The 12,911-nt window shown below is 42.0% G+C and overlaps 1 protein-coding gene across 1 annotated transcript in view; it reads left to right on the plus strand.

Moving 5' to 3' along the window:
* The window catches only part of LOC110530907 (kelch-like protein 29), a 330,236-nt gene that overhangs the window by 233,242 nt on the left and 84,083 nt on the right, over positions 1-12,911 (plus strand). Inside the window, exon 6 of the mRNA XM_036985426.1 lies at positions 5,439-5,577. Within this exon, the coding sequence (XP_036841321.1) occupies positions 5,439-5,577 (139 nt within the window). The remainder of the gene's footprint in view (positions 1-5,438; positions 5,578-12,911) is intronic.

Raw genomic sequence — 12,911 nt, forward strand, 5'->3', positions numbered from 1 at the left:
CACACACACACACACACACACACACACCTCTGTTGTACAGCACATTTGAGACCAATAACGAGTTAGGATTGTACAGTAGCAGCCCATTGGTCCATGGCTAAGCTGGGATCATTTGGATGTTAGCAGGGTGTGTCAGGGCAGAGTTCCATTTAGTTCATAATACATGTCTACAGGTCTGTGATGGTCCATTACTGCCGTCCACAGCTGAGGGTTTTGCAGCTTTGCAGATGCCACTTTGTGGATTGGAGTGTAGCATGAGGAGACATTGTCTGAGCTCTGCAGAGAGTTGGAGAAAAGCTGTGTACAGTCAACTGAAGGATGTGGCTCTATGTAGATATTGCCCTTAGTCACATATCTAGGATCAGATTACCCGAACCGCTAATAACTTTTACAAGAACGTCTTATCTTTTACAGGGGTACATGGAAAGTCAAGAATACAAAAATATCTGACCCTATTGGACCGACCAGGGTCTGGCTTTTACACTATTAAGGTACAGTGCTGTTGATGGTGTCCTACTGTACAGTATTAACGGTACAGTGCTGTTGATGGGTTCCTACTGTACAGTATTAAAGGTACAGTGCTGTTGATGGTTTCCTACTGTACAGTATTAAAGGTAGTGTTTTTGATGGTTTCCTACTGTACAGTATTAAAGGTACAGTGCTGTTGATGGTTTCCTGCTGTACAGTATTAAAGGTACAGTGCTGTTGATGGTTTCCTACTGTACAGTATTAAAGGTACAGTGCTGTTGATGGTTTCCTACTGTACAGTGTTAAAGGTACAGTGCTGTTGATGGTGTCCTACTGTACAGTTTTAAAGGTAGTGTTTTTGATGGTTTCCTACTGTACAGTATTAAAGGTACAGTGCTGTTGATGGTTTCCTACTGTACAGTATTAAAGGTACAGTGCTGTTGATGGTTTCCTACTGTACAGTATTAAAGGTACAGTGCTGTTGATGGTTTCCTACTGTACAGTATTAAAGGTACAGTGCTGTTGATGGTTTCCTACTGTACAGTATTAAAGGTACAGTGCTGTTGATGGTTTCCTGCTGTACAGTATTAAAGGTACAGTGCTGTTGGTTTCCTACTGTACAGTATTAAAGGTACAGTGCTGTTTATGGTTTCCTACTGTACAGTATTAAAGGTACAGTGTTGTTGATGGTGTCCTACTGTACAGTATTAAAGGTACAGTGCTGTCGATGGTTTCCTACTGTACAGTATTAAAGGCAGTGCTGTCGAAGGTTTCCTACTGTACAGTATTAAAGGCAGTGCTGTCGATGGTTTCCTACTGTACAGTATTAAAGACAGTGCTGTCAATGGTTTCCTGCTGTACAGTATTAAAGGTACAGTGCTGTTGATGGTTTCCTACTGTACAGTATTAAAGGTACAGTGCTGTTGATGGTGTCCTACTGTACAGTATTAAAGGTACAGTGCTGTTGATGGTTTCCTACTGTACAGTATTAAAGGTACAGTGCTGTCGATGGTGTCCTACTGTACAGTATTAAAGGTACAGTGCTGTTGATGGTTTCCTACTGTACAGTGTTAAAGGTACAGTGCTGTTGATGGTGTCCTACTGTACAGTTTTAAAGGTAGTGTTTTTGATGGTTTCCTACTGTACAGTATTAAAGGTACAGTGCTGTTGATGGTTTCCTACTGTACAGTATTAAAGGTACAGTGCTGTTTATGGTTTCCTACTGTACAGTATTAAAGGTACAGTGCTGTTGATGGTGTCCCTGTACAGTATTAAAGGTACAGTGCTGTCGATGGTGTCCTACTGTACAGTATTAAAGGTACAGTGCTGTCGATGGTTTCCTACTGTACAGTATTAAAGGTACAGTGCTGTTGATGGTTTCCTACTGTACAGTATTAAAGGTACAGTGCTGTTGATGGTTTCCTACTGTACAGTATTAAAGGTACAGTGCTGTTGATGGTTTCCTACTGTACAGTATTAAAGGTAGTGTTTTTGATGGTTTCCTACTGTACAGTATTACAGTTGCAGTGCTGTTGATGGTTTCCTGCTGTACAGTATTAAAGACAGTGCTGTCGATGGTTTCCTACTGTACAGTATTAAAGGTACAGTGCTGTTGATGGTTTCCTACTGTACAGTATTAAAGGTACAGTGCTGTTGATGGTGTCCTACTGTACAGTATTAAAGGTACAGTGCTGTTGATGGTTTCCTACTGTACAGTATTAAAGGTACAGTGCTGTTGATGGTTTCCTACTGTACAGTATTAAAGGTACAGTGCTGTTGATGGTTTCCTACTGTACAGTGTTAAAGGTACAGTGCTGTTGATGGTGTCCTATTGTACAGTTTTAAAGGTAGTGTTTTTGATGGTTTCCTACTGTACAGTATTAAAGGTACAGTGCTGTTGATGGTTTCCTACTGTACAGTATTAAAGGTACAGTGCTGTTGATGGTTTCCTACTGTACAGTATTAAAGGTAGTGTTTTTGATGGTTTCCTACTGTACAGTATTACAGTTGCAGTGCTGTTGATGGTTTCCTGCTGTACAGTATTAAAGACAGTGCTGTCGATGGTTTCCTACTGTACAGTATTAAAGGTACAGTGCTGTTGATGGTTTCCTACTGTACAGTATTAAAGGTACAGTGCTGTTGATGGTGTCCTACTGTACAGTATTAAATGTACAGTGCTGTTGATGGTTTCCTACTGTACAGTATTAAAGGTACAGTGCTGTTGATGGTTTCCTACTGTACAGTATTAAAGGTACAGTGCTGTTGATGGTTTCCTACTGTACAGTGTTAAAGGTACAGTGCTGTTGATGGTGTCCTACTGTACAGTTTTAAAGGTAGTGTTTTTGATGGTTTCCTACTGTACAGTATTAAAGGTACAGTGCTGTTGATGGTTTCCTACTGTACAGTATTAAAGGTACAGTGCTGTTGATGGTTTCCTACTGTACAGTATTAAAGGTACAGTGCTGTTTATGGTTTCCTACTGTACAGTATTAAAGGTACAGTGCTGTTGATGGTTTCCTACTGTACAGTATTAAAGGTACAGTGCTGTTGATGGTTTCCTGCTGTACAGTATTAAAGGTACAGTGCTGTTGATGGTTTCCTACTGTACAGTATTAAATGTACAGTGCTGTTGATGGTTTCCTACTGTACAGTATTAAAGGTACAGTGTTGTTGATGGTTTCCTACTGTACAGTATTAAAGGTACAGTGCTGTCGATGGTGTCCTACTGTACAGTATTAAAGGTACAGTGCTGTTGATGGTTTCCTACTGTACAGTATTAAAGGTACAGTGCTGTTGATGGTTTCCTGCTGTACAGTATTAAAGGTACAGTGCTGTTGATGGTTTCCTACTGTACAGTATTAAAGGTACAGTGCTGTTGATGGTTTCCTACTGTACAGTATTAAAGGTACAGTGTTGTTGATGGTGTCCTACTGTACAGTATTAAAGGTACAGTGCTGTCGATGGTGTCCTACTGTACAGTATTAAAGGTACAGTGCTGTTGATGGTTTCCTATTGTACAGTATTAAAGGGACAGTGTTGTTGATGGTTTCCTACTGTACAGTATTAAAGGTACAGTGCTGTTGATGGTTTCCTACTGTACAGTATTAAAGGTACAGTGCTGTTGATGGTTTTCTACTGTACAGTGTTAAAGGTACAGTGCTGTTGATGGTGTCCTACTGTACAGTTTTAAAGGTAGTGTTTTTGATGGTTTCCTACTGTACAGTATTAAATGTACAGTGCTGTTGATGGTTTCCTACTGTACAGTATTAAAGGTACAGTGCTGTTGATGGTTTCCTACTGTACAGTATTAAAGGTACAGTGCTGTTTATGGTTTCCTACTGTACAGTATTAAAGGTACAGTGCTGTTGATGGTTTCCTACTGTACTGTATTAAAGGTACAGTGCTGTTGATGGTTTCCTACTGTACAGTATTAAATGTACAGTGCTGTTGATGGTTTCCTACTGTACAGTATTAAAGGTACAGTGTTGTTGATGGTTTCCTACTGTACAGTATTAAAGGTACAGTGCTGTCGATGGTGTCCTACTGTACAGTATTAAAGGTACAGTGCTGTTGATGGTTTCCTACTGTACAGTATTAAAGGTACAGTGCTGTTGATGGTTTCCTGCTGTACAGTATTAAAGGTACAGTGCTGTTGATGGTTTCCTACTGTACAGTATTAAAGGTACAGTGCTGTTGATGGTTTCCTACTGTACAGTATTAAAGGTACAGTGTTGTTGATGGTGTCCTACTGTACAGTATTAAAGGTACAGTGCTGTCGATGGTGTCCTACTGTACAGTATTAAAGGTACAGTGCTGTTGATGGTTTCCTATTGTACAGTATTAAAGGGACAGTGTTGTTGATGGTTTCCTACTGTACAGTATTAAAGGTACAGTGCTGTTGATGGTTTCCTACAGTACAGTATTAAAGTTGCAGTGCTGTTGATGGTTTCCTACTGTACAGTATTAAAGGCAGTGCTGTCAATGGTTTCCTACTGTACAATATTAAAGGCAGTGCAGTCGATGGTTTCCTACTGTATAGTGTATTAAAGGTACAGTAATATCGATTACCCTCTCTATATACTGTTACAGATGAAACGCTGGTCCCCTGCTGTCTCGTACACTCCGTGTCGCCTCATGGTGCCTCATTAAAACAATAGAAAAACCCTCTCCTCTAACTCTCTCACTGACTTCCCCATTCAGCTCAACAATAGGCCTGGTTTGCTCGATGCATATATTTACTAGGTTGCTTCTCCATGTTGCCTAGCGATATTTAGGAGATGACATTTTTTTTGAGAGGATGACAAGTGTGTAGATGTTTGTTTTCTTTTCATTCATTTTTCTGGCTTGGACAGTGTTGTTGTAGTTCAGCGATGTTCAATGGGTTAACGTGCCCAGGGTACGATGGAGGATGCTTCTGGTAAAACGCCCAAGAAATATGACTAACGATGAATAATGTATCTCGTTTCCGCCGCACATTCATTTGAGTCGGTTCTACATTTTATTTGGGTTCCTTTAGTTGAATTCATAGTGGTATGCAAATGCACACACGCCAAATGTATTCAAACAAAGTGTCTTGTCTTTCATATTAAGCCCAACCACCACAGCGTGCGCTGTGAATACTCGTATACCTTCCAGACGGTTCTGCTTATAATCACTCCACTAACTCCTCAGTACAGAACTGTAGAACTCCTGAGCTTGCCTATGTTATTACACATGCACACGTTCCCTGCCTGCAACACTGAAATGTTCATGAAACTCTATGTATTTTCTCTTCTCTGCAATGTAATGAAGCTATTAAGCCTGGCCGGTAATAATGTTTTTATAATTGTCCCTCTCTGTTGTTCCCCCTCTACTTCTAATTACCATGATATATTTCTATAATCATATTTGTATATATATATATATATAAAGAGCACATTCTAATTCTAAAGTGGAATATGGCCTTGTCTTGTTTCTTCTTTGTTCTACAGAGATGTTGAAGGAGTTGAACCAACAGCGCAGAGCGAAAGAGTTTACAGACCTGAAAATAATTGTTGAAGGCAAAGAGTTTGAAGTCCACCAAAATGTTCTAGCTTCCTGCAGCCTTTATTTCAAGGACCTGGTGAAAAGGTTTGCCTTCCCCTCCCCCTCCCTCACCTGCTTTTGATCCAATCTGTTCTTTTCATAGGGTGCATTTGTGTGGCTTTTTTTTTGTCTTCCCTCCCCCCCTTTTCTCTCTTACAGGTGTGTGAAGACTTTTGGTTCCTATCACAGGGCCAGCAGCCTCCTTCTCCTCCCGCTCCAAATGAATGTACCTCTAAAACCATGGGACAGAAAAGGTCACCCGAGTCTACCTTTTCCTTACCGTATAGAGACAAATAACTGCATTTACATTTTGATGAGCAGAGAAAACGTTCAATGACTGGGGGGGTTCCAAGACTCACAACTGTAGGGGCTTTCAACCAAATGAACAAACTATAGGTTACCATTAGTGTATTAAAAAGATGGGGACGCTTCCGAGTTGCAAATAGAGGAGAAAACAAACATGAGCCACATCTCTCACCACCACACTACTCTTTAGCCAATCACTATTTTCACAGGTTAACACCATTCTCCATGTTTCATTTGAAGTGGACCTGACTAGTTCCCCATGAGTCTATCCCTCACATGTCTCTGGGCTGTTTTGGTTCTATATTATGTGGGTGTGTTTGTACAAGTGAGTGTGTGTATGCTGATGTGATTGGAGGTTTACCTGCCAGTGCTAGGATGTGTTCCTTGGTTGTTCCTGTGTTTGCAAAGTGTGTGTGTGTGTGGGGGGGGTGGTATTTTCTTCAAGCTGAGCCAAAGCCATCTCCTAGCGTCCTCACCCTGACTTCAGGTTCTTGCAGGTGTCCCGCAACCAATGTTCCCTCGTCTCCTTGACATGTGTGTTTGTTCTCCTGTGCACCGCGTGCAGACAGACAGACAAAGACTAGAGAGAGAGAGACACTGTACATTACAATAGGAAGCACCAGTCTAAAATCTGAGGGAGGCTGCCTGCTAGTTGCCCTGCAGCCAAGCTGGCTCTATTGTGAGTTCATCAGAGGGCGCCACGCTGCTTATCAGACATGGAGGCGAGCCAGCCAGGAGATGCTTTGTGTGTGTCACTCACATCAGCATGCACAACACACAGGCCAGAAGAACACACTCTCTCTCTCACACACACACACAAACAGTTGTTCTTGCTGAATGGGGACGGGCACTGAGAGAATAGCGAGCACCAGCCCTCTCTCAACCACACCCTACTCATATTCACACATACAGTGCACATCCACACGGCACACAACCCACAACCTTCAGTTTGCTACAGACAGACTTGTGTTGGTGGAGCTGTCGATAGGATTCCCCTGTTTCTCTCCCTTATCTGTGCCAAAGTTAGGTTGTGCATAGAGAGTTAGGTCCTGCATAGAGAAAAGGTCCCCAGAAAGTCACAAAGTCCCCATAGGAATGGAAATCATTTGTATCAGGTTAGGTTCATCTGCCTGCCTGCATACGTTCTTATATTGTACTTGCTTGATAGAGAAAATTCTCATTAAATGTATAATTTATTGTAAAACGACATTAATTTGTCATCCTAACGTGGGCCTTTCTTATCTAGATTAAATCAACAATAGAATTTCCCATTTAACCGTGCAGTTAGTGGTATAACCCATGAATATGTATGTTATACTAATCGATAATTGTATAACTTTTATAATGGTATAATTATGAGTCATATAAGTTCAAGTTGTTATGACGTTGTTGGAATTCATCACGGCATGTACAGTACAGTGCAAATAGAACGATACATGCTCTTGACTTGTGCATGTGGCACCTCTCGGTTTTATTGGCGTGTTTACTGCCAAACACAACACAGAGAGAGGGAGGGCGAGCGGGAGAGGCGACCGAGAAAAAGCGGTGCCATTTTAGCTCTGGCTCTCTGAGGTGTTGCGCAGTGTGATAGGGTGTCACTGAGTTGGTTAAAGAGAGCGAGGAGAGAAAGAGCGAGAGAGAAACCAGAGGGAGAGAGAGAAGAGTAGGTCCCCGCCAAAGGTCCTGTCATTGAGTTACAGTGTCTCTGTGCCATTCAGGTCACTTTCCAGCTCCTGTGGAATTATGCTGATGCCACACATGCCCCGCACCGTGTCCAGATCTTTATGAGGTCGAATGAAAGAGAGAAACGCCCTCTTCACGCTGCCCACTACCTCCCGCTATCGAGGTACTCACTGCTGTCGGGACTCCCTGTCAGAGCCTCATAAACTACCACAGCGTGTGTGTGTGTGCATATGCACGTGCTTTTGCGTGCGTGCGTGCGTGGGCAGGTGCAGGCCTGTATAACTCCTGTGTTATCCAGACAGCCAGCCTTCACTCAGAGAGAGAGAGAGTAGAGATGTAATATCAGAGGTTGAGCACCTCTTCCACACACACATATACACATACACACACACACACAAGAAATGTGAGTCTAAATTGGAACATATGCCCAGCTGGCACTTTGTGAAGTGGCTAAGTAATGATGAAATTCTTGTTTACATTCAGGAAAGTCGTTTTCATTTAGTAGGTTATGGTGTTTCCTTTTTTAGTTAAGTAAATTGCAGAGCAATTTAGAAAATGGTTTTGAAATATAATTTTTTATATGATTATATTTGAATCATTATAGCTACAGTATGTGAGTTTGGGTGAGATGAGGTTTCTGGGTGACACTTTATTTGGATAGATGCTCTACAGACTATCAGTAACATTTCAACTATCCACTAACCCTAACCCAGGCTTGAACCCTAACCCTTGCACTAACCTTTATATTAAACCTAACCTTAACCTTAGCAAGCAGTTGCTTATCGACAGATAGTTTGTTCCATCTACAGATGGAAAATCCGGACAATCCAAATAAATTGTGACCGTTTTCTGTATCATACCCAGGATGTAGTCCTAGCTATTTCCTGTTGGCAGCATTTTTTAAATATTCATAATATTTAAAAAATGGTGTTGATATTTAATGTACTTTATAAAACACTAATTTATAGTCAGTTTGGTGAAAGGATCAGTACAATTAGATTATGATAGATGAGTAGCAATTAATGATTGTGCAAAATGATCACTAAAGATTAAACCATGACAGATGTTAACAATGTCCATACAGTTGAACTGATGATATATAACTTTAATCTCGTAAATTTTATGTAAATCATAAAAAATCTGACTTTGTTAAATTTCCCACCCTTGTAGACAATAGTGTTGTATTTCGATAAAATCTTAAAGGATCTCTGTCTGTCTGTGTGTCTGTCTGTATGTCTGTCTGTGTGTGTGTGTGTCTGTGTGTCTGTCTGTGTGTCTGTCTGTCTGTCTGTGTGTCTGTCTGTCTGTGTGTCTGTCTGTCTGTGTGTCTGTCTGTCTGTGTGTCTGTCTTTGTGTCTGTCTGTCTGTGTGTCTGTCTGTCTGTCTGTCTGTCTGTCTGTCTGTGTCTGTCTGTGTGTGTGTCTGTCTGTGTGTCTGTGTGTGTCTGTCTGTCTGTCTGTCTGTCTGTCTGTCTGTCTGTCTGTCTGTCTGTCTGTGTGTCTGTCTTTGTGTCTGTCTGTCTGTCTGTCTGTCTGTCTGTCTGTCTGTCTGTCTGTCTGTCTGTCTGTCTGTCTGTCTGTCTGTCTGTCTGTCTGTCTGTCTGTCTGTCTGTGTGTCTGTGTGTCTGTGTGTCTGTCTGTCTGTCTGTCTGTCTGTCTGTCTGTCTGTCTGTCTGTCTGTCTGTGTGTCTGTGTGTCTGTCTGTCTGTCTGTCTGTCTGTCTGTCTGTCTGTGTCTGTCTGTCTGTCTGTCTGTCTGTCTGTCTGTCTGTCTGTCTGTCTGTCTGTCTGTCTGTCTGTCTGTCTGTCTGTGTGTCTGTGTCTGTCTGTCTGTCTGTCTGTCTGTCTGTCTGTCTGTCTGTCTGTCTGTCTGTCTGTCTGTCTGTCTGTCTGTCTGTCTGTCTGTCTGTCTGTCTGTCTGTCTGTCTGTCTGTCTGTCTTTCAGCGTTGATGTATCTCCCTCCTCTTTCGCATTAAACTTGTCAGAAATTGCCAGTCGTCCCGAACCTGCTACTTGAACGATGTAACAAGCCCGGCACTCACCCACCAAAAACCTATTACCTCCCCTTTAGAGGCTGCTGCTGCTCAGCCCAGAAAGACCACAGACCAACGATCACCCCCAGTAATTCCATTTTCCCCATCTGGAGTTTCAATAAGTATGCTCTGCACCCCCTTAATTTATGGGCACAGTGCATCTGGTGCAGCTCAGCGGCAGGGCCTAGTGTAAAGGCACACACTGTCTGAGCAGTCTCTCTTTCTGTTTTCATATGATTCTGCCTAGGGCTGTGATAATACCAGTATCGCAATATTTTTTCCATGCCGAAAAAGATAACCGAGGCAGACCTGACTCTTTGGTCCCATAAAAACTTTCTGTATGTAAAATAAATATACTGAACAATAGGCCCACCCACTTGGGAGCCAGGCCCACCCAATCAGAATGTTGTATTTTTATTTTTTTTACCACAAAAGACATAAATACTCCTCAGAACCCTGCCCCCTGTCCCCTCAGACAATCCATCAGGTGAAGAAGCTGGATGTGGAGGTCCTGGGCTGCTGTGGTTATACCTGGTCTGTGGTTTTGAGGCTGGTTGGAAATACTACCAAATTCTCTAGAATGACATTGGAGGTGGCTTATGGTAGAGAAATAAACATTGGATTCTCTGGCAACAGCTCTGGTGGACATTCCTGCAGTCATCATGACAATTGCATGCTCCCTCAAAACTTGAGACTTCTGTGGCATTGTGTTGTGTGACAAAACTGCACATTTTAGAGTGGCCTTTTATTCTCCCCAGCACAAGGTGCACCTGTGTAATGATCATACTGTTTAATCAGCTTCTTGATATGCCACACCTGTCAGGTGGACGGATCATCTTGACAAAGGCTAAAATGCTCACCAACAGGGATGTAAAGAAATTTGTGCACATTTGAGAGAAATAAGCTTTTTTTTTTTGTGCGAATGGAACATTTCTGGGATCTTTTATTTCAGCTCATGAAACCATAGGACCAACAATTTACACGTAGGCGTTTATGTTTTGGTTCAGCGTAAATGTGACTCCAACATGAGTTGTTTTCTTTAAAGAGGTATCACGATACTCGTATCGTCACAGCCCTAATTCTGTCTGAGCCCGGGCAGAGTCTGTTATAAGTCGGAGAGGAGAAAGTGAGACTAAAGCTTTTAGTCTTCCTTGTCAACATGTGCTCTCTGGGTGGTAGAATCCTCCAGCTGAGATTCCAGCAAGCGCGTACTATTCCCCTACTGCTGTCCTGTCAGTGAGACAGTATGCATTACCGCAAAACTGAAACACATTCAAATAACATCCTTACAAGCCCGAATGACGTCATTTCAACCAGCTGTACTGTAAGCCATATATATGGTCACAGCAGTGGATAGCATAAACAAACCTAGACTCTGCTCTGAAAGATCCTCTGAGTGTCGACAAATCTGAACAAGACTTCTGTCCTCCTCATCCTCTGTCTCTACTGGAAGCCCTAGCCATAATAATAATAGTCCAAAATCCTAATCCTTTTCTTTTGTCCAATTTTATTCTCTTCTATAGCACGGTTTACTCCACTCAATGCTTCGCGCTTAAGACAAAAAACAGCAGTGTGTCCACAGGTTTGGGTTGTAGAAACACTAACTATAATCAGTTATGTTACCAGTTAAAAAATCTAGATGATTACTTCTTGGATTACATTTAAATTCAGAAAGGATGTTGGCAAAAAAAATACATTGACACCTTTCTGTTTTCTCAATGACATTTAAGTCCAGCATTAAAAAAGGTGCATGTGTGAGTTTGTTCCACCTGAGCGAGACTGACCACAAGTCAGAGACCACTATGAAGATGGATCCTTTTTGTCTTCTTCTAATGCCTCTTAATTAAGGGGAAAGTAATCCAAAAGTAAGAAAGTAATGTTATGTTACTGAGTTTGGGTAATCCAAAAGGTTATTACAATTTTGGACAGGTAATTAGTAACTATAATGGATTACATTTAGAGTAACCTGTCCAGCTCAGGATATGATTCTGAACCGCAATGCCCACAATGTCATGGGTTAATTAACCTAACTATTAGCTGTGCCACTCTGCGGCTGCTCAAAACACGCTCAAGTGTACGTGTTGGGCCTCGTGTGGCTCAGGGTTGTTACTGTACTTGTTAGTCTTCAGGAGTGGCCTCCTCTTCTCATCTCATTTCCTTCATCTGCAATCATCTGAAAACACATTGTTGGACAGGGGAAAGCACTTTATGACTATTGAGATGCAGCCATGGACCCACTACTGTCACTCTGCACACCTGGACGTGCCTCAATAGAGAGACACAATAGCTAACCCACCTCACCCATTGTCATGAATGTAGCCTCAAAAAGCCTCCAATACAAACAAACCAACACAAACTAAACTCTAATTACATCGTCAAACGGGCAGGCACGCTATGTTAAATCCATGTTTGATTCATTTTTTGCTGGTGACAATAATAAAACAAGTAACATTTAGTATTCTCCCACAAACGTGTATATTTTGGATGAGCTTGGATTCCTTTGAGCACACAGAGTAAAATGTCTGCGGGAATCAGTGTATTTCCCCAGCTGAAATGTGAGAAAACATGGTGAATGGTCCCTATAAGATAGTCATTTTACACAAGGACACATTAGAGACCCATATATGACACATCCCCTCTCTTTCTGCTCCCCCTTTCTGACAGTCTACGCTGAATGAAATACTCTTTCTTTCGGAAAAGAGTGGTGCGTTTTTCGTAAACAGATTCCTCTCTCAATTTCTCCCTCTTGTTTTACTCTCCCCTGCTCTCTCCCTTTCTATCCCTCTTTTACATAAAAAAAACAAGTCTGCAATCAGATGCAGCAGTATAAACAGCCACCTCTGTGAGAAGAGGCGGAAAGACCATTTCCATAACAAAAACACTCAGGCAAAACAAATTGCCACTCGAGCTGATTCCCATTGCACTAATTGACCTGGTTGATGAGCATGCTCTTGTTTTATATATATATATATATTTTTCCTTTTTCTTCTTCTTCCTCCCTTCCCCACCATCGCTTAACCCTGGACTACACCCCCAACCTCCCCCTCCTCCCCCCTTTTATCTAGCTTTAGTACCGCCACAGCATAGGGCGGGAAGGCTATAACATAACAACACTATGGCTTTTTGCTTTGCAGGAGGAAAATAATAACTGTCTTGGTCTTTCCAGCCTCCCATGTCCATCTATGCAGAGACAGATCCCCATTGTCTTATTTATTTTTGCGTCGTCCTTCTCCTCCCCTTCTCTCACCTCCTAAGATGGCTCAATGACTACTAATGTCAACTACGTTCATATACAGGCATACAGGCTACTGGTGAATGTGGCAGCGAGCTGGGGGCAGAGGCTTTGGGCTTTGGGTTT

This window comes from Oncorhynchus mykiss, chromosome 8, assembly GCF_013265735.2.
Source record: "Oncorhynchus mykiss isolate Arlee chromosome 8, USDA_OmykA_1.1, whole genome shotgun sequence".
NCBI lineage: Eukaryota > Metazoa > Chordata > Actinopteri > Salmoniformes > Salmonidae > Oncorhynchus > Oncorhynchus mykiss.